This window comes from Erinaceus europaeus, chromosome X (genome assembly GCF_950295315.1).
Source record: "Erinaceus europaeus chromosome X, mEriEur2.1, whole genome shotgun sequence".
Taxonomy (NCBI): domain Eukaryota; kingdom Metazoa; phylum Chordata; class Mammalia; order Eulipotyphla; family Erinaceidae; genus Erinaceus; species Erinaceus europaeus.
In genome coordinates, this window is record NC_080185.1 from 72,949,237 (window position 1) to 72,971,220 (window position 21,984).

General features: G+C 37.6%; 1 protein-coding gene across 1 annotated transcript in view; it reads left to right on the plus strand.

The window, feature by feature from the left end:
* The window catches only part of NEXMIF (neurite extension and migration factor), a 191,622-nt gene extending 175,054 nt beyond the window's left edge, over nucleotides 1–16,568 (plus strand). The window contains exons 2-4 of the mRNA XM_016189560.2: nucleotides 3,566–3,720; nucleotides 5,251–5,376; nucleotides 5,801–16,568. Of these exons, the coding sequence (XP_016045046.1) occupies nucleotides 5,298–5,376; nucleotides 5,801–10,170 (4,449 nt within the window). The 5' untranslated portion in view covers nucleotides 3,566–3,720; nucleotides 5,251–5,297 and the 3' untranslated portion in view covers nucleotides 10,171–16,568. The remainder of the gene's footprint in view (nucleotides 1–3,565; nucleotides 3,721–5,250; nucleotides 5,377–5,800) is intronic.
* Nucleotides 16,569–21,984: the final 5,416 nt, after the last annotated feature.

A 21,984-nucleotide genomic window follows, 5' to 3' on the forward strand; every position in this document is an offset into this window, starting at 1 on the left:
ACCAGCAGTGCAAAAGGTTTCCTCTGTCCCCACAGCCTCTCCACCACTTGTTGCTGCTGTCCTTTTTGATGTATGCCATTCTCACAGGAGTGAGGTGGTATCTTAATGTTGTCTTTATTTGCATTTCTCTGACAATCAGTGACCTAGAGCAATTTTTCTTGTGTTTGCTAGCCTTTTGGATCTCTTCCGTAGTGAATGTTATGTTCATATCCTCTGCCCATTTTTGGACGGGGTAATTTGCTTTTTTTTTTTTTTTACTAAGTTTGCTGAGCTCTTTGTATATTTTGGTTATTAGTCTCTTGTCTGGTGTATGGCATGTGAAGGTCTTCTCTCATTCTGTGAGGGGTCTCTTTGTGGGATAGTTTCTTTGGCTGTGCAGAAGCTTTTCAATTTGATGTAGTCCCATTGGTTTGTTTTTGTTTTAGTCTTCCTTGCAATTGGATTTGTTTCATCAAAGATGTCCTTGAGGTTTGGGTGGGAAAGTTTTCCATCAATGCTTTACTCTAAGTATTTGATAGTTTCTGGTCTGACATCCAGGTCCTTGATCCATTTGGAGTTGGCGTTAGTTTCTGGTGAGATAAAGTGGTTCAGTTTCATTCTTCTGCATGTTTCAAACCAGTTTTCCCAGCACCATTTATGGAACAGAGCCTCCTTCCTCCATTTAATAATTTGAGTCCCTTTATCAAAGATTAGACGTCCATAGGTGTGGAGGTTTAGTTCTGGGCTTTCAGTTCTGTTCCACTGGTCTGTGTGCCTATTTTGTTACAGTACCAGTTAGTTTTGATATTGATGGTCTTACAATATAGCTTGAGATATGGGAGTGTGATGCTTCCATTTCTGTTTCTTTTTCTAAAAATTATTTTGATGATTCTAGGTGTTTTCTGGCTCCAGATAAATGACTCCAATTTTTGTTCTATTATTCTCTTATAGAAAATTGGTGGGACCTTGATGGGTACATGGCTTTGGGTAGAACGTTCATTTTAGTGATTTTAATCCTTCCAACCAATGAGCATAGAGCATCTTTCCATTTTTTGGTATCATTTTCTATTTCCTTGAATAGTGCCTACTCATGGTTTTCTATATACAAGTGTTTCACATCTTTTGTTAGGTTTATTTCTAGGTATTTTATTTATTTTGTTGCGATAATGAATAGGTATTATTTCTCCATATTCTCTTTTTCAGATTTAATGTTTGCATAAAGAAATGCCACTGATTTTTGTATGTTAAATTTGTAGCCTGGCACTTTGCTATATTGCCTAGTGATTTCCAGTAGCTTTTTGCTGGATTCTTTATGTTTGTCTATGTATAGTATCATATCTTCAAATTGTGAGAGTTTGACTTCTTCCCTTCTGATATGCATTCTTTTGATTCCTTTCTTTTGCCTGACTGCTGTGGTGAGAACTTCCAATACTATATTGAATTGTAATTGTGATAGTGGGCAGCCCTACATAGTACCTGATCTGAGGGGGTATGCTTCCAGTTTTTCACCATTGAATATGATGTTGGTTTACTATACATGGACTCTTCTCTTGAGGAATTTTCCATCTATTCCCATTTTTTGTAGTGTTTTGATCATGATGTTGGATTTTACCAAATGCTTTCTCTGCATCTATTGAGATAATTGTGGTTTTTAGTCTTGCTTTTATTGATGTGGTGAATCACATTGATTAATTTCTGTCTATTGAACCAGCCTTGAATTCCTGGGATAAACCCCACTTGGTCATGATGAACAATCTTTTTAATTTACTGATGTATCTGGTTGGCTAGGATCTTGTTCAATATTTTAATATCTATGTTCAACAGAGATACTAGTCTGTAGTTTTCCTTTTTTTGTTGTGTCCCTATCTGCTTTTGGTATCAGGGTGATGTTGGCTTCATAAAAGGTGGCTTCAATCTTTTGGAAGAGCTTTAAAAGTAGAGGTATTAACTTTCCTTAAGGTTTTGTAGAATTCATTTGTAAAACCTTCTCGTCCTGGACTTTTATTGTTGGGAAGGTTCTTAATAACTGTTTTGATTTCTTTTTCTGGGATCGGTCCATTTAGGTTTTGTAGTTCTTCTTGGTTCAGTTTTGGAAGGGTATATGTTTCTAAGAATTTTTTCATTTTTTTTCCAGGTTCTCTAGCTTGATAGCATATAGTTGTCTCTTTCTTTTCATTTCTTCCACTCTGTCTCCACTTTTCCTCTCAATTTATATGTCTCTATTCAAAATAAGTAAATAAATAAATTTTTAAAAAGGAAAAGTTTTGAGAGGCTGCATGGTGGTGCACCTGGTTGAGCACACATATTACAATGTACATGGACCCGGGTTCAAGCCCCTGGTTCCCACCTGAAGGTGGGGCTTTGTAAGTGTAAAACAGTGCTATTGTTGTTTTTCTGTCTCTCTCTCCTTCTATCTCCCCCTTCCTTCTCTATTTTTGGCTATCTCTATCCAATAAATAAATAGATAGTTTTTAAAAAAGTGACACCCAGTCCAAGTTCTGCTTTGTGTTTATTGTTCAGCTTTTTAAAACATTTTTATTTACTTACTTATTTATTTATTTTTGGTAATTGGCTTTGTTTCACTGAAGATGCCTTTAAAATTTAGATGGAAAATAATGGTTAGACTCTTATTCCTGACACTCCAAAGTCTCAGGTTCATGATGAATTCATCTTCTTTACCCCATCTTGAGTGAAGTTCGAAGATACCACGTTAAGTGAGAGAAGTCAGAAACAAAAGGATGAATATGGAATGATCTCACTTATAGACCGAAGTTGAAAAACAAGATCAGAAGGGAAAAATCTAAGCAGAACTTGAACTGGAGTTGGTGTATTGTAAAAGACTGGGGTGGGAGAGAGGGTCCAGGTCCTGAAACATGATGGCAGAGGAGGACCTAATGGGGGTTGTATTGTTATGTGGAAATATTATGCATGTACAAACTATTGTATTTCACTGTCGACTGTAAACCATTAATCCCTTAATAAAGAATTTTTTTTAAAGAGAGAGAGAAATAAAAGTTTAGTAATTTTGTTTCCCTCAGGAAGTTCCCTGAGACCAAGGCTTAAAAGTACACAGTATTATCTGTATCAGTTTCACCACACTGTTCCAAACCTTTAACGAAAATGGTGACTGGCGAGAACCCTACCAATAATACTTTATGTCTGGTATGTCTTGTCACTCTCCCATCCACTGACCACTATCCATACATTCACCCGTCTTCAGAGGATGATCTTCCAGGTTAATCTGACTGTTCTGGTGCAGTTTTTCTGTGGCTTGAATTTTTATATAATTGTTTCAGGGGAGCACTGTTTGCCAGTAACAAGTTACTAGAATTTATATTGTTCTTGTTTTCATCCCAGTAGATTCCAAGCATCTTGAGAACAAGGATCTAATTTTATTCATCTTTTTTCCCCCTGCTACAGTGTCTGGTACAGTACCATGATGTCAGGTGATATGTAGTCAGTACTTTGAAGTTTGTTTGAACTAGTATCCTACAGATTAGTACTTCTCAAATATGCTAAAATATATGTTGTCTATAGACCCATAGACAGAAACATGATTTCCTTTCTTATCTTATTTTTTTTCTAGCTGGAAAAGACCAAGGAAATCCTCCAGTACACATACTGTTATGGGTCCTCTAGACTCTGAGACCTGAGAATTAAAGCCCTTTGGGGGAAGAACATAACTGCCTGCTGGACAGGATCTACAAGCCCTCCTCAGTTCTAACTGAGGGGGACCAGCAGGTAGGAGGGATGATTTTCCAGTTTAGTTAAGCATTTCCTTGCTTAAAAACATTCTGTATTTCTGTATTAATGTTATTTCAGTGCCATTAACCCATATAATTTACTATGATCAGCAAAGAAATTCAATGAGCATCATTCCTTGGTCTGGGAGGTGGTGCAGTGGATAAAGCACTGGACCCTCAAGCATGAAGTCCTGAATCCAATCCCCGGCAGAATATTTACCAGAGTGATGTCTAGTTCTTTCTCTTTCCTCTCCTATCTTTCTCATGAATAAATAAATAAAATATTTTTAAAAAAGAAAAATCAATGAGCATCATTCCAAAAGTGTTCATCAGTTTTAGGTCACAAGAGACTCTACAAAAATAGATATTTATTATGGGATAGAGACAGAGAGAAATTGAGAGAGGAGGGGAAGATAGAGAGGGATAGAGAGGGAGACACTTGCAGCTCTACTTCACCACTCATGAAGGTTTCCCCCTGCAGTGGGGACCAAGGACTTAAATCCGGGTCCTTGTACATGTAATGTATGCCGTCAACCAGGTGCACCATTGCCTGGTCCCCACAATAGACTTTTAAGTCCACATAAATCTTTGTCCTTAAATATTGATCAGCAGAGAATAGCTAAAAGAAGCCCAAAACTTCTCATATTGTAGCTATACAAAACATAATGCAGGAAACTATACCATTAGTTTGTCCTATCTAGAGCTGAAACTTGAAAATTCATATGAAAATACTAAAAGCTTGATCTTTTTTTGTTATTTTTTATTTATTACTATTTTTTAAAATTTTTATTAAAAAAGGAGACACTAACAAAACCATAGGATAAGAGGGGTACAACTCCACACAATTCCCACCACCAGATCTCAGACCTTCCACCTTCTAAATCCCACAATGACCTTGGGTCTATACTCCCAGAGGGATAAAGAATGGGAAAGCTATCAGGGGAGGGGATGGGATACTAAAAGATTAATCTATCCTGGGTTTAGCCTTTTAATTCCATTGCATTAATACTCAAATTATTGACAATTGTTAAAGTATTACCGATGATATTCAATATCATCTTTTGAAAATAAATGGTAGTCTAGGAGATCCAATCTAGTAAGTCAATTCTTAATACAAAATGAGATGACAACTGTAACTATATCTAGCCTAACATCAAGTGGATATTCATAAATTCTTTTCCCTTTTCCAAATCATGAAGTTCTCATACCTTTCTCTCCTTTTTTATTTCTTGCCAATGTATATTTCCCTGCATTCTCAATCCTGAAATTTCCCTTCAGATCAGAGTCATAAATCCACGATACTTGGTCATATTTTTTCTCTGGGATTGTGGATAAAGTGTGGTTTTACTAAACTAACTTATGTTGTAGGCATAAACTATGAAACAAACACAACAGAAATAATGGAAACAATCTGGAAGTGAGTAAATTCCAGTGAGGTCTTACTTGCTGAAATAACCTTAAAATAGAGGAAAACATAAATTTAATGACTAATTATATATATATATATATATATATTTGAAATATGCAGGTTGGAGAACATTTAGACTTGGAATGAAACTGTAAGAGCTTACATTCATGGATAATCAACAGGATAAAGCTGTTGTTGCATCAACCAATGGAGAAAACACTCTGATTAATGGAGTCGAAGAAACTGGTAAGGGAATTTAATTACAGTACATAGTATCTCTCTCTATTATTATATTATTACTATGAAATTTCAGTATCAAAGGTGGAGCAGGTTGAGTCTAAAATGCCTCCAAGATTGATGTTAATATTGAATATAGTCCCACCAAGTCTCTAACCAGGCTAGAAAGATATCTAAGAAGTAATGTACTCCAAGCTATTTGCTTGCTCCCAGATCAGCTCTGACAGCTTCCTTCCTTCTTTCCTTCCTTCCTTCCTTTCTTTCATTTTTGTAGCGTTTATTTCTTTTATTGTAGCGTTTATTTCTAAAGCTAGAAAATATGATAAATATCTTGTAGGTTATCAAGTGCCAAAAATCTGATCAAGGGAAAGAGAGTCAATGAGTCTGGTTTGAGACCTTTAATTTCTCTATCATTTCTTTCCCTTTTCTCTAGATTCAGAGGACCAGGATGTATCACTAAAATCATTTGCAGCTCTGGAAGCCGCTGCACCCATGCAGCCTATATCGGTACTACAGAAAGAGACCCTGATGTATCCCATGGATCTCCTACCTCTGCCATCTAAGAAGCCCTGTATTCAGAGCCCTCCTTCTCCATTGGGACTGATTGAATCACCTGAGCATGCTGCTAATAGTGCTTCTGTGAATGCCATCTCCCTCACATCTGGCGTGGCAAAAGGTCTAAACACCTGGTCACTGCCCAATGAGTGTGAGAAAGCTCCATTCAACATAATGGAGCCTGCAAGCATCTCGACTCTAAATGGGGACTGCCTCATGCAGCCAAGCCGAACTTGTTTAGGGTGTTTCATGGAATCCAAGGATACAGTAGATCCTGAGCCAGAGATCAGTCTGAAAGTTAATGATTTCAGTAGAGATTATGAAACCTGTGCAGTCTCTGAAATAGGGATTCAGTGTATTAATACTGGAGAAAACATGAAATATGGAGAGCAGCTGCTCTCAGACCAGCTTCTAGGGTTCCCTTTGCACAAATCTAGGGTAGGAGAGAGACGAGAAGCTGAAAAATCTGACATTGACTTGGAGGATCAAGCACAGAAAAATTATTATGAGACATTACTATTAGATAAGTGCAATACGGAAGAGGCTTTACTGGCAAATTCCAGTCAGGATTGGGGTTACTTTGAGACTTTCATTAGTGAGAGTAAGATTGAATTGCTCGATCTCTGCTCCAAGAATGAACTATCAGTCAACCTATTTTCTGAAGAGGATGTAGATAACTACATGTTCGATGATGATGAGTCAACACTGGGCAGTGATGTCTGCTCCCTGAAAATCCGTTATGAATCTTTCCAGGACAATGTTCGAGACAAGACTACCCTTCTGATGCAGGAGGATGCCCAATTCAATTTCTTTCCCAGTGTCTTCACTACCTGCCCCAAGCGGGAGTCTAAGAGTGGGGCCCTGAAGCAGAACAGTGACCTTTCCCAGTTCAAGGTCCCTGACATGAGTATCATCTGGGGGGAGGAAGACAAAAACACAGATAAGAAGAAAGGAAAAGAGGAAGGACAAGAGGACAAGGGTGTGGAGAAAAAAGGTGAGAAGAATAGTGGAGAAAAACCTGCCTTAAATAAACCGTGCAGTGGGACTGAGATGGAGCAATTTAAAAATCCAAAACAAGGCCACCCTGCCAATTCCTTGGAGGTATCAGGGAATTTCAATAATGACAATTCTTTTATTGAGGTTGCTTATGATACTATGGGAGATATCAAGGACTGTAGCCACTATATGGCTCGGAGCACTAATTCTAGCAGCTCGTCATCCCAGCAGAACTATGGCCTTCGAGCCAAGAGAAAAGTAAGGTACAGTGAAGATTATCTATATGATGTTGACTCATTAGAAAATGAGAAAGTAAGCGAGAGGAAAGAATGGCTGCCAGGCAGTTCCAAAGAAGAAGATGACGATGAATGGTGTCCTAAAAAAAGAAGAAAAGTAACTCGCAAGGAACCCCCAATTATTATCAAATATATCATCATCAATCGCTTTAAAGGGGAGAAGAACATGTTGGTGAAGTTGAGTAAGGTGGATGCCTTTGAGACAACAGTGAATTTGAGTGAGAATCAGCTCAACAAATATGCTAAGCTAGCTCCTTTGAAAGGCTTCTGGCAGAAAAAGAAACAGAGAAACAGCAACACAGATTCCAACAAGTTATCCTTATGCCAAAAGCATAGCTTTGAACCAGGTAACTTTGATGCTTCATTCCTACCTCCTACTCGAAAACGAAAATCTAAACTTGGCAGCAGGCACAGGATTCAAAGAATTCCATCTACAGATGCTTCAGCAAGTACTAAGCAAATTTCATTCTGCAATGATCAGAAACAAACTAATAGTCGTAAACAAGAGGGAGGCCTGAAAGGTACACTGAAGGCAACACCTGTGACTGCCACTGGCAGTGCAGATGGATTGCATATAAATGACATCACAAGTCTTAACTCTGTGAAAGTCAAAGTCCAAGATACAGAATTTAAGGGAACAGAGAGGAAAGTTCTCAATAAAATCAAATTTAAAAGTGAAGCTCGGTTAAAATCTAGGAAAATCAAAGCTGGGCAAGAAAGCAAGCCAGCCACTCAAATGAGCCCTCTCTTGGAAGATCAATCTACCAAGGGTACCTTAAAGAATGAAGCTATTTCTGGGACCTCAATCACTTCCCATCGATCTGAATTTCATGAGGCAAAGATTGCTAAGAATTCAACTTTCGTACCAGTCACCTGCTCTTCTGAAATGCCACTAACATCTTCTAATGTCACCACCAATATACCTGTTATACCCGGAGGATATCTGCAAACACTGTTAGATGCTTCTGATTTGTCAAATAATACGAGCATCTCATATTTCACTCACCATTCTTCAGAGCAAAATGAAGGCAGCCTCACTCAAACAGAAAAATCATTCATACCTCTCCAGCATACCCAGGATTGTGAGCATTTCTCAGCCTCTGAGACAGAACAGCAGCAGTCATCCCAAAACTTCAAAATGGAGTCAACCAACTATGGAAATTCGTGGTCCAACAAATCTGCTTCTGGACCCTGTGAATTTGTGGTTGAAGTTTCAAGAGAGACAGCTCCAAGCCAATCTAGTGAATTAGAAATCTCCCAAGTAGCCTCCACAGGAAATAACCTCATCTCAACAATACACAATCCAGTCTGTCCCAATAGTGGTGACAGTAGTTGCAACAAGGTTCTATATGCCTGTGTGCAAGATACCCAGCTCTCGTCTGATGAGTCTTATCAATTCTATCACTTTAGTAATGGTGAGGTCTGCTCTCCCTTCCAGCAGGGCCCAGTCAATATCAGTGATGGTCAGCTCTTCAACTTTGACTCAATGTCCTCACTCCCAGGCAACTCAAACAATTATTGCTCCTATAATGTGAAATCCTGTGAAAAAGATAGTGATGTTGATATCACTGATGATTTTCTGGCCCACTGCAGCCCTAAACTAGTAATCCAGCAGAGCATTGATGAGATAACACCACTGAAAGAGTCTACTGACCTCCTGGATATCTCCAACTTCACTCCTGACAAATTCCGCCACTCTTCTCTCTCAGAAGTGTCCCCACCTGACACTCCTAGTCTTTCTCCTCAAATTTCCATGTGTGAGAGTACCAAGTCACTAAGAACAGTAAAGGGGTTCCAGGAAAGTTCCCCAGGAACACTGAACAGTGTTGAGAAAGTCAAGTGGCATTGTAATACCCTCCCACAACAGATCCAAGTGGATGATGGGTTTACTTTAGATAACCATCAGTTTCAGTTCCATATGTTTAATGACGAAGATTCTATCAGCCTACTCCAAAAAAACCCTTGCCTATCAACATTTAATGATCCATCTGGTCAAATGAATACCAACAACAAAGTATCAAAGTCAAGAAAGAAAAATTCACCCAGCAAGAGTGGGGCTGTGAATCAAAGCTCTTCTCAGAAAAACACTAGGAAAAAATCCTCCAAAGCTAACAACAAAGGGATTGAAAAGCCATCTGGAAAAACCTCTCGCCAGGTCCCTAAGTCAACAAAGAAAGGAAAATGTATGTCTGCAATCAATGGAGAGAAAATGCAAATTGACATTAGTCGTATTGGAGGCCAACTCAATAACAGTACCACTGGGAAGACATTGACAGAATATATCCAACACAGTGGTCCTGTGTCCTCTATGAAAATGCCAAGTCAGAAGATTTTTTCTGGAGACTGGGCTTCCAGAAAGGAAAGCAATCTGGACTGGAACAAAATGAACATTGATACCAACACCAACAATCTGCTAGATGATGACCAACGAGAATTTCAGGAGCCTTCCTATATCTTGTCCAACATCGCCTCTGGAATGGCAGATGTGCAGAGATTCATGATGGCCTCCATAGAGCCCCTTTGGGAGCCCGTGGAGCACCATGGGGACCCCAACACATTGTACTCCTCTGAGTCCAATAGTCTAAAATTAAAAACCCTCAAAATATTGGCTGGGACACCACAAGAGTCTAAGAAAAAGGTCAACAGTGGGTCCACAGGAGCCACTAAGAATCACAGGTCCACCAAAGGTATGAATAAATGCAATGGGAAAGCAGCAAGTGATCCCAGCCCTGCAAGCATGCCTACTTATAGTGAAGATTCTCACTCTACCTTTTTTGGTAAAAAGTATAGTAATCCAAGCATTTTGGGTAATAATGGACCGACACACAAAAAATTATATCGTCACAAATCCAGCCCCAAGGCTCTGAGAGATGAGAAATGTAAAGGAAAGCGCATGGAACGAGAACAGGTCCACAAGGATGAAGCTGGGACAACTTCTTTTGAAAAACTGAGGTAATACTGTACCAAAATGACCAGTATGACACACCTTTATCTTTCCTACTGACTGCTAAGCCCCAAGTCGATCATTTTTCCCTTCTTGAAAGCAAAAACAGTGCATGAAACTGTCCCACTCCCTTCTTTTTCAAATTAAAAAATAAGAAAAGACAAGAATAAGAAGAAAAAGAAGTGCACCAAAATCCCTATGCCTTTAAGCCACCCAAAAGAAGCTTGGGCGATTTTGTTGTAGCTTGGTTAGGGACAAACTCTAATAAAGCTACTCTTTTCTGCTATTCAGCATGGAGTTTTATCTGTCAAGGAAACAGAACTAAAATATGCTCTTGAATGATTTTGGGAAGGTAAGGGCTTCACAATAAGAAAAAGTTTTGAATGGCACAATTAAAAAAGTTAAGTAGACAAAAAGCCAAGATCATTTAGACAAAAGAGCATAGCATAATTTGGAGAACAAAAATCTCATCTTATGGTAATTAGGAGTGCTTTCTGGTGCCCCCCTGCTATATGTATCTTGTTCTGCATCATACAACATCCAGTATGATGTAAACGTAGTTTAGGCTGTGTGATCCCCTTGTGGGACATACACTAAAACTAAGGTGGTATAAATAATTTAGTTTTTCTGCAGGATTCTGACTACAATCTCCTAAACGCAGAAACAGCATTTTGAGTTTTACCTGTGAAGAAGTGACTCAGATTTTCCAGAAAGACATTTGAAGTTTGTGTTTTATTTCTTTCAAAATATGGCTTGTGGTATGTATGTGACATGTAAGTGCTCAAAGAAAAGAATTTTAAAGTGTGGGAATAAGACTTTGGAAGTCAACCTTAATCTGATATTCTATGTGAAAGACTTAAGAAGTCATACAGTTGCACAAGTAGTTCATGCACTATTTACCCACAAAGGGGAGGAAGGAAAAGATTGTGCCAAACTACAAACAAGTGACTGTATTGTATATATTTTTACTTCTATATCAACTTTTGGTTGTGAGTACGTGGGGAGTGTGTCCCTATTGATTTACTAGAAACATTCCAGTGATTTTGCTATTAACCACTCCCACTTATGTGGATAGCACCTTTAGATCACAGTGGAAAAATATGTTGTTTTACACAGTTTACCAAAACTTAAAGGGTACTGCTTGAAATGTGCCAAATTCCCTTGCCTCATCTCAGATTCACCCCACAGTTTAAAGCTTATTAATGAATTTTTAATATATTTATGAATACATACATTATTTAAAATTTTTACACTACTGTCTTATGTGAAAACATGAACAATTATAAAGGGCACAATAAAGGTTTATTTGTCCCATTGCCTAAGGGTTGAAATGTTAGAAAAGTATGGAAATCATAAAACCTAAGTCCATCAGGGACCCAAGTATATGCATTTACAGAAACTTTTACAAGGAAACAACTGCTTTAAAGTATGTTTTTAAAAAAGCAAAATCTGTAGCTGAAATTATTTAAAGTACAAAGTTATATTGCTGATACTTTATATCTCAGTTTTATATATTTTATAATAGCCTGGGATAAATTATAAAATAACTGTAAAAGCAACACTAAAGATAAATGAAGTACATAGATTGCTTTTATTTAAGTAGCCTCCTAAGTGTTTTATTATTCCAGTTTTGTCAAAAGTGCATTCATATCATGGCTTTATTGTTCTTTAAGTGTTAACCTTGCAATGCCAATGTCATTAAAGAAAATGCTAAGGCTTCTCAGTTTGACTCCTCTGGGTTATGTACATATATCAGACTAATTGAATAATTTGTGACAACAACTAATGAGAGTCATATACACTTAATCTGAGAATGACTAGTATTTGATGCCACATACTAAACATAAATCTTAATTTTATATGAACTTTTGAATTTGCATTTTTTTATCCAGCCCTCTCCCTTTTAAAAAATGTTTCCACAGCTTCAACATCCCTCACTACTAGCTTTTTCTTCCCTCTTTTTTACCGCTTGACTTCTAACATGTGATCTATTTTCCTTGCACAGTTGAAGGCCTATGTGCCTAATGACTGATGCATTATGGCACAGATGAGATAATGAATGTGAAGGCGCTTTGTAGATCGTAAAGTGCTATACAGATATAGGGGATTAATATTATTAATGTTGTTGGTTGTTGTTGTTGTTACTCTTACTATTCTTACTAATATTGTTACTAACCTATTGACTTGTGAATATATAGACTGTGGGTGGGAGGGTGGAGAATAAGTGGGTGGGGAAAGGGGAATTTTTAAAAAGGGAAGATGTTTCAAAAGGAAAAACTTAAGCAAAATATGAATCTACCTAGTCATTGCCACCTAATGATATTCACAGAGATGCAACATTTAAAAGTAGAGAGAAGTGGAAGGAAGCCTGTGACATATTAAAGTATACATACTTCCCAGTCCATGATTCTTTTCACCAGCCTGCTCTACTACTTACAACTAGGTAGTAAAATAAGCCCGTGTTCTTGATCTTGACTGTGTGTGTCTCTGGGGAAAAGTGGGTGAGAAGTATTTTTTTAAACTACTTCAGGCCCATTCCCAGGCTTTGGTGCTCTGTGTGCTGAGAGTCCTAGAAAAATTACTTAGTGGAAAGACACCAGATGAAACTTATCTCCTGCTCTACAGCAGTCATCCGAAAGAGAAAACAATCAAACTGGAACACTTTCTTCTATTTCTCCACTTTGATAGCTCAGTGTTTGTACTAAAGGATATGACTAGTTCCTAGAAATGGTCTTTGTTTTGTCTTCGCTTTTTCTGTTTTGAAACTGAATTTTGACTTGGAATCACCAACTCTGCCTGTATTGTGATTCCCAAGACTCCAGATCTCAAAGCAACTTGCTGCCTTAGGGAATGGAGTGCTTTCTATGTAATCAAAAGGTGGAAATTAAAGAAGAAATGAAGAAAGTGTTCCATGGGTACATTGTGTTTTATAAAAATAAATAAGGAGCACTTGACCCAGTTTCCTTCAGTATTAGTTCAGTTTTGGATAATGTGGTGGATGTGAGGTAAGAGGAGAGCCCAAAACTGTTAAAAATAAATTTCTTAATCAGAATTTACTATCATAAGTCCTTTGGAATGGATACTCTTTCATTTGCTCCTATGGAGCCCAATAAGGGCCAATTCTAGGGCATACATAATTCACCCCTTCTTCTGAAGAAAATTGCCATTTTAAAATCTGTTTTCAATTGATCTACAATGTATTATGTTTTTAATATATAGACTAGTGACTCTTAACCAGTCGTTTTGTAGTGAAACATAAGAAGAAACTGAGTTTCAGAAATGGACAATAAGACAAAGCATGTGTTCATTCTCTTAAGTGCAGTTATATTCCTCTCAGTACATTATGATCTGAGTATCTTCAGTTTTTAGAGCTTCATTGATCCTGTCTCTGCTCTCACAATTCTTTTTTTTTCCCTGTCACAGCACAGTAGGCCCAATTTTTGGAGATCCTTTATTCAACTAGCTGCCTTAGTGGAGTGCGGACCAAGGATATAAAAATAGTGTTTTGCTCTGTTACTGATAGTTTGAGTCAAACGTGGAATTTAGTCATAAATTCTTGACTGTTGCTCCTTTCTGATCTCTATTCTTGAGAAGCTGTTTCCTAGTAACAGAGTCTCATTTAATGAGATTTGGAAATGGTATCCTCCTTTAACCATCTAATTTAATCCCAATCCTTAGTTTTAGAAAATTTCTTCTTTTATAGTCTTATATTTCATTTTCCCAAGTTGTCAGGAAATAAGAACCTTAGCTAAATAAACTACTTTCTTCCAGAAGATCATAGGAGAAAATTTCCACTCTTATATTTAACTGCCTTGGTCATTTGCAAATCTAATTTAAAGTACACATCCCAAAACACATGTGGAATTATATTACATGACTGAGGAAATTTAGAAATTCCTTTTCTTTGACAATTATTTGATAATCCCATTACTGATCTGGTTGGTCACTGGACTGTGTAGAGCAGGGTGCTGTAACAGTGGCCTTGACCATGATTCCTTGAGACTTTGGGGGTTACATTTGGACTGTAATAACTAATGTGAACCAGTGGCCTCTTCAGTGTCTCATTTGACAGCTTCCTCACATATGCTGCTGCTTCCTTCTTGATTTCTCCTCTGATTCCTTGTTACTCTCTGCAAATATATGTTAAGGCCTTAGCTTTTCCTAAATGTTTTCAAACCTCCTGCACTACTTTGTCTACTTGTCTATAACTTCTTTACCATCTCTCTAAAGTCCTTGGTGCTAGATGAGCTTTTGTGATTGATGGCTTTCCCCATCACGGATCTTTTTCCTTGCATCTGTATGTTGGGGGTGGGGTGGGATGGGGAGATATGTGATTAAGGGAAAGAAGCATAAAGGATACTTCACAGGTTATGAATAACTCTGGCTAGCATTGTATTGATATATCCTGTTGTGTGAGGTTCTGCAGTTGTAGTGAATTTCCATTTTAGTAATTCTGATCAGTGTTTCATGCCTAAAACAGGAAAATCATATCCAAGGACATTTTTAACAAGCTTGCTTTTATCAGACCTAGCCAATCTAGTGCAGATCTGCTGCATCTTCAATTTAGGAATGCCCTCAGAGCAGCTTCAAGAATTAAATTCAGAGAGCTAAGCATCTGCAGTGAAGAGAATGGGACACTACCTAATTCTAACTAGTTGGTAGAACTGTTTGTTTTCTCCTGTACAGTTGAGAAATCATCTGATTTAGAGAGTGTTCAGGGTGGGAGAGAGAGCATAATGGTTACGCAAAGAGACTGTCATGCCTGAGGCTCCAAAGGCCCAGGTTCAATCCCCTGTACCACCATAAACCAGTGAGCAGTTCTCAAGAAAGAAGGTTCATCAACTATTTAAATATGGTCCATCACTACAGGATTCTTTTCCTGAAATAAAGTTATATGAAATGTATTTGTTTTCTAATCACAAAATTCACTAAGCTCATCATTATGTTTAGAAGGTTTAGTACCAAAACATTTTAGTAATAGAGATCTTGTCAGCACAGTGTAGTCCAGAGATTTTGTAAAGGTTTCTCAAGGACCCAAATGAGGAAGAAAATATTTAGCTGGGCTGTTTAATTTGGGAAGCACTGTCATTAATTAGCTTGAGGGTCCTCAGCCAACATGAGATTATTTTGATGGCGGTACTCAGGCTATCCTTTCCTGCATGTCTATTTTACTCAGAGCATTTAACAGCTACAATCATGATGCACAGCTCCCACGGCAGCTACATGATACTTGAAATAACTCTTGGCTTCAGATTCATAGTTAAGAGATAAGTGTTAAAAGGGAGAGACTTACTACAAAAATAAGGGTACAAATGAGGCTTTTAAAATTAATATCTGGGTAAATAAATATTAAAAGTACTGAAGAAATACATCAATTTGAGATGGAAAGGCTGTCTATCTATCAGACGCTGGTTCCTGGGTCTTAGAATGGCACTCCCTTCAAAAATAAGAAAGGAGAATTTAAATCATTCTGCCTCTTTGAGAGATGCTTGATTTTACAGCACAAAAAGAAAAGGCATAAAATGAAAACTAGAAGAGGCCTTGTGGTTTTGACTCCCAGTGAGCTGGGTAAAAAGCTTAAGAAGCTTTACTGGGAAACCTGTAGCACTGGCTAGAATTTGCTGCCTACAGAGATTTGAATGTATTAGTCCTTATTTTAATCTCTATAAAACTGAATGCACCTCTTTAGTAAATTACTGATTTATGGTGCTAAAGAAAAATGATTATCCCCTATTTTCTCCTCTTTCAAGCCCCTAAACATTTAAGAAAATAAAAACATTAGAGACCCTCTTTATGAATGTAACCTAAGTTTCTGTTTGACATATGACACTGCAACTTTAAAATATTAGGAAATAATTTGCCTTTTTTAGAGTTAAGCTTTATAAATAATCTGTAGAGCCAATTGAAGTAAAAAAAAAAAAAAAAAGAAGAAGAAAACCTTAAGGATCACCCTTAAGATGCCTACAAAATCTTGTATATTTTTAAGTGTGCCAATTTGTAACATATTTTGTAAGTGTATATTTTTCTTAGAAAAGTGCTGTGAAGTGTCTGTATGTAAGAGTTTTCCTTTTTCTGCACCACCAGGTGCTAATAAAAGGATGTTTATTTCAAAGTTTCTGGTTTTAGAAACCACAATACAAAGAAAAATACACTTTTGTTGGAAATTTTGTAACACAAAACATGTTGTGAAAGAGTGTAGTAATCTTGTGCAAAAGAAAATGGACATTTGTGAGCTTCTTGCTGTTTTATAGATTTTCTTGTAAATTATTCTTGTAATACCTCTGGTTTTGTTGTTCTTGTTGCAAAAGTTTTAAATATTTGTGACTGAGTGTGTGGTGAATTTGTCATAATGTTACTTAGCTGAGTTTTGTTATTGTTTATGAAATAAATAAAAAGATAAGTTTAAAGTACTGCTTTAGAATCATATGTAACAGAAATGAAACTATTTCTAATTAAGTTCTATGTCCCAAATATAAGATTCTTCATTGTGTAGGACAGTGTTTCTGAAACAAAGATGCAGAGAGGGACCATTCTCCCCCTTACTTCTTCACAAACTGATATTACTATAGCACACTAAGGCTGAACTTGTTAAACATTAAATACAAAATGATAAACACAATAGAAAATTCAAGTTTGTTCAGTTCAACATGTAAAATTACATTTCGTAATCACAATACAGGAAAAAGGAAAAGAACTACCAAAAAAAAAATACTTGTACCCACCTTCTCTGACCCATCTTGGATGGAGCTAGAAGGAATTATGTTAATAAGGATAAGTCAGAAAGAGAAAAACTAGTATGAGATGGTCCTACTCATAAACAGAAGTTAAACAAGCAAACAAACAATAAAAAAAAATGGGACCAGGCAGTGGCGCATCTGGTTAAGCACACACACTACAATGCTCAAGGACCCAGGTTCAAGCTCCTGGTCCCCATCTACTCACAAGCAGTAGAGCATGCTACAGGTGTCTCTCTGTCTCCTTCTCTATCTCTCTTCTTAATTTCTCTTTGTCTCTATTCAATAATAAATAAATACATAAATGACAGAAAGGTAAATGCAAAACTGAATTTGAATGAATTTGGAGTATTTCACCAAAGTAAAAAAACTGGGGTCAGGATGAGGGTAGATTCTCAGTTCCACTATAGGGGTTTGGGGTAAGGACACAAACCTTTGGTGGCAGAATGATGTTAATATACACTATTAACTTAAATTTTAAAAGACTAAGAAAAAAAAACTTGTGCCCTACTTGAACAAGTCTACTTATAAATATCAAGTTGTTGCAGGTTATAATAAGGCTTTGAATGACACTCTGAGTTGAACCAAGAATACTATGTTTAATTTAACCAGGCCTATTTACTGAATGAGAATCTGAATTTTGACAAGCTTACTAGGTGATTTGTATGCATGTTAAAATTTGAGAAATGCTGGGTTGGAGTTTTATGCAGGGGATTCTTTTGTCCTTCAATTTGAAGAATATTTTCTAATGTGTTCTATGTCCAAAGACCTTAGAACAAATACTTTCTTGTTTTGTGGTCTTGATAGATTCTTCAGAGGTGCCGTCCACCCCCACCCCCAGAAGTATCAAAATTGTTTTTTACAAATAATAAATGTTAATTTGCTTGATACCCAAAGAGGCCACATTTTCCTTAATTCCGTATCATTCCAACATTATTTTATGTACAACTAATGGTGGATCCTGTTTATTTAATCACTTCTATCTCCATTGTGCTTTGTATTTTACTCTGTTACATCTAGAAAAGTTGCATTTTTCTCCCAAGTACTCAGATACTCATCAAATGATTGTGAAACATATAAGCTATCAGACACTACTTTGGTTTTAAATGTCATTATTCAACGATATTGAAGAGCGTCTGTCTATGAGAGATTGACCATGTATTCTCACTGCGTGGTCTCTTTCACATCCACCATCTTGACTAACACCTAGATTACCTAAAGAATCTTCTGTGTTCTTGATCTACATTTCTAGTTATCAGCTATCTCCACTTAGACATTCTACAAGTTCCTCAGACTTATTTATTCAAGATTGTGTCATAATCATTTTACCCTCTAAGTATTCTCTAAATCACCTCCTGGTGCTACCATTCATCTGACTGATTCAAGCCAGAGAGTAGATTTTGCTAACAAATTCTATCACACACAATTGGGAACACTCAATTCTGCCTATCTTTTTATTGTTTATTTATTGATTGAATTAATAATGATCAACAAGACCGTAGTTATCCTACGGTGCAATTCCACAGAGTTCCCACCACCAGAGTTCTGTATCCCATGCACTCCATTGGAAGATTTCCTATTTTTTACCCCTCTGGGAGTATGAACCCAGGATCATTATGGGGTACAGAAAGTGGGAGGTCTGGCTTCTGTTATTGCTTCTTCACTGGACATGGACATTGGCAAGTAGGTCTATACCCCAAGTTTGTTTCTGTTTCTTCCTTGTGGGGCAGGGATCTGGAAAGGTGGGGTTCCAGGACACAATGATGAGGTCATCTGCCAGGGAAGTCAGGATGGTATCATAGTAGAATCAGCAACTAAGTGGCTAAAAAGCCTTATGATATAAAGCAAAAAAAAAAAAAAAAAAAGATATCAAGCAGAACCGATTGTTTAATAATCAGAAACTTAAAGGTAATAATATAGCAAGTGAGATTTGGGGGTTCTCCATTTTGGAAAAAGGTAAGTCTATTTTAGGTATATTCCAAGGCACCCATGACTTTATCCTAACCATGGGATTTTCAAAGTAAACCAAAATTCCAAATAACTTGGTTATAACAATAACTATCTTTTGCCTTCTTAAATTCTAAAATAGTAAGAGCCTTCCCCATTCTCTATAAAACCCATATTTCTCCCAGTCCTGAAACCTCTGGGGCATGGCTCATTTTCCTTCATGCTTCTCTCAATCCATACCATTTGATACTGCATCTGCTGATCTCAACTAAATCAATGCAACCAGTACCACCTTGACATGTTTCACTTTGGACAGTGTCCAGAGACAACAGGCTTGGAATAGAAACCCTTTAGCTCCATTACTCTGGTGAAAACTTTCCTAGCTCAGAGGACTCCTTAATTCCATTTTGGGTGGCGCACTTCCTAACAAAGCTACAGAACCTAGATATAGACCAGGGCCCATGAGGTAGGGCACATGTGCACATGTATCCATGTTAGGAGAAAATATACACCTTAAAGTAAAAGTGCAAATAGTTTGCAATGATTCAATAAGTGCAGCAAGCAGGTAGAAAGATCTAAAAAAAGACACCATATGTTACTTAATCAAATAGTTTCTACTTTGACCTAGATACCCTCCTCACCTACTTCCTATTTCTCTTCCCTCAATTACTCTAAGGCTAACTTTGTCAGATAAAGTAACGACTACAAAAGCTGGATAAGAGCAATAAACCAGCATACTTTAATGATGGCCCTCTTGGTCACTATCAGGCCACCCCATCATCTGGGGCCCTAGTCAGGAATCCAGGAATAACCACATAGATATGATGGGCCTAGACCTCTAACAGATCCCTCTCTTCACCATCACTGGTTATTTCTATCATGGGCCTCTCTTGTGGGCCTCTCCAGGACCTTTCCCTGAATGGGAAATAACGATGGGGACTGCCCCACTCTCTGAAGGAAGACAGTCAACATACTCTGCCACTTGAGGAAGACTGGTCCTGAAATGAGTGTAGCCTAGAATGTTCCTAGCTATGACCACAGAATGTGAGCTCAGACCTACAGGGATGCAGAGGTTACACAGGCTCCTGTGCTGAATATGGGCCCCAGATCAGATTGATGGAGTTTACAGTTAATGGTATTTATATACTTTTCCCATATTTGGGAGCTACACTCTTCCCTGATTCAACTTTATAGTCCTTTTCCCAACTCTGACACTATCTTCCCAGACAATACCAGTAGCCCACCTGCGTGTTAGCTACCAGGCTGAGGTAAAAATTCTATCTTTCTATCTCCAATGGCACTGCCTTAACTCAATCTTTCATGGTATTTAACCTGGACTACTGCAACATTGTCTTAACTCATTTATTTTCAGATTTTTGTTTCAAGTCTGAAAATTTTAAAATAAGGGAAAGGAAGGGGAGTCTCTAAAATAGACAAATTCCTTTTTATTTATTTATTAGATAAAGACAGAGAAATTGAAAAGGGAGGGGAGATAGAGAGGGAAAGAGACACCTGCAGCCCTGCTTCACCACTTGTGAAGCTTTCCCCCTGCAGGTGGGTATCGGGGGCTAGAACCCAGGTCCTTGCACACTGAGCATTCAAATTATTTTTTAATTATTATCATTTATTAAATATTTTTATTTTATTTATAAGAAAGATAGGAGGAGAGAGAAAGAACCAGACATAACTCTGGCACATGTGTCACCAGGAATCAAACTCGGGACCTCATGCTTGAGAGTCCAGAGCTTTATCACTGTGCCACCTCCTGGACTACTTAATTATTATCATTTTTTATTTTATTTTTTACTTCTTTATTGGGGTATTAATGGTTTACAGTTGACAGTAAAATAGAATAGTTTGTACATGTATAACATTTCCACATAACTATACACCCCCCACTAGGTCCTCCTCTGCCATCATGTTTCCACCTCAGAGTCTTTTACTTTGGTGCAATACACCAACTCCAGTCCACATTCTGCTTAGTGTTTTCCCTTCCGATCTTGTTTTTCAACTTCTATGAGTGAGATGATCCCATAGTCATCCTTTTGTCTCTGAATTATCTCACTTAATATGATTTCTTCAAGCTCCATCCAAGATGGGGTAAAGAAAGTGAATTCACCATTTTAATAGCTGAGAAATATTCCATTGTGTATATAGACCACAACTTACTTAGCCACTCATCTGTTGTTGGACACCTGGGTTGCTTCTAGATTTTGACTATTACAAATTGTGCTACTATGAACATAGGTATACACAAATTTTTTGTATGTGTATGTTTGGTTCCTTAGGATATATCCCTAGGAGAAGAATTGCAGGGTCATAGGATAGGTCCATTTCTAGCCTTCTGAGGGTTCTCCAGACTGAGAAGTCAACTTCTTATTTTGATATTTAGAGACAATTAAAAATAAAACAGTTTGGGGGGGTGGGCAATAGGGCACCAGGGTAAACGTACAGGGGTTAAGCACACATAATGCAAAGCGCAAGGACCAGAGTAAGGATCCTGGTTAGATCCCCTGGATCCCCACCTGCAAGGGGGTTGCTTCATGAAGCGACTACAGGTGTTATGAAGTTATGAAGCAGGCCTACAGGTGTCTATCTTTTTCTGCCCCCCATCTTCCTCTCCCATCTCAATTTCTCTGTGTCCTATCCAATAACAACAATGGAACAAGATGACAGCCAGGAGCAGTGGATTCGTAGTGCAAGCACAGAGCCCCAATGATAACCCTGGAGGTAAAAAATTATAATAATAAAATAAGTGTCCAGGTGGTGGCACACCAGGTTAAGCACTCACATTACAGTGTGCAAAGACCTGGGTTCAATCCCCTGGTCCCCACCTGCAGGGGGAAAGCTTTGCAAGTGGTGAAGCATAGCTGCAGGTGTCTCTGTCTCTCTCCCTCTCTATATCCCCCTCCTCTCTCAAGTTCTAAGTGTCTTTAAACAATAACATATATATTTTAAAAATACAGTGATATTTATTATTAAAAATAAATTGAATAATTCATTGTCAATATTGAAAAGATCATTTTAAAACCAAAATATAACCACAGTCCTTCTTATACATCCACTACATTGTTCTTTGCTCTTCTCCAGAGGCCAAAAATGAATGAAATAACTCGTCACTTTAAAATGTAAAAAAGATCTTTGA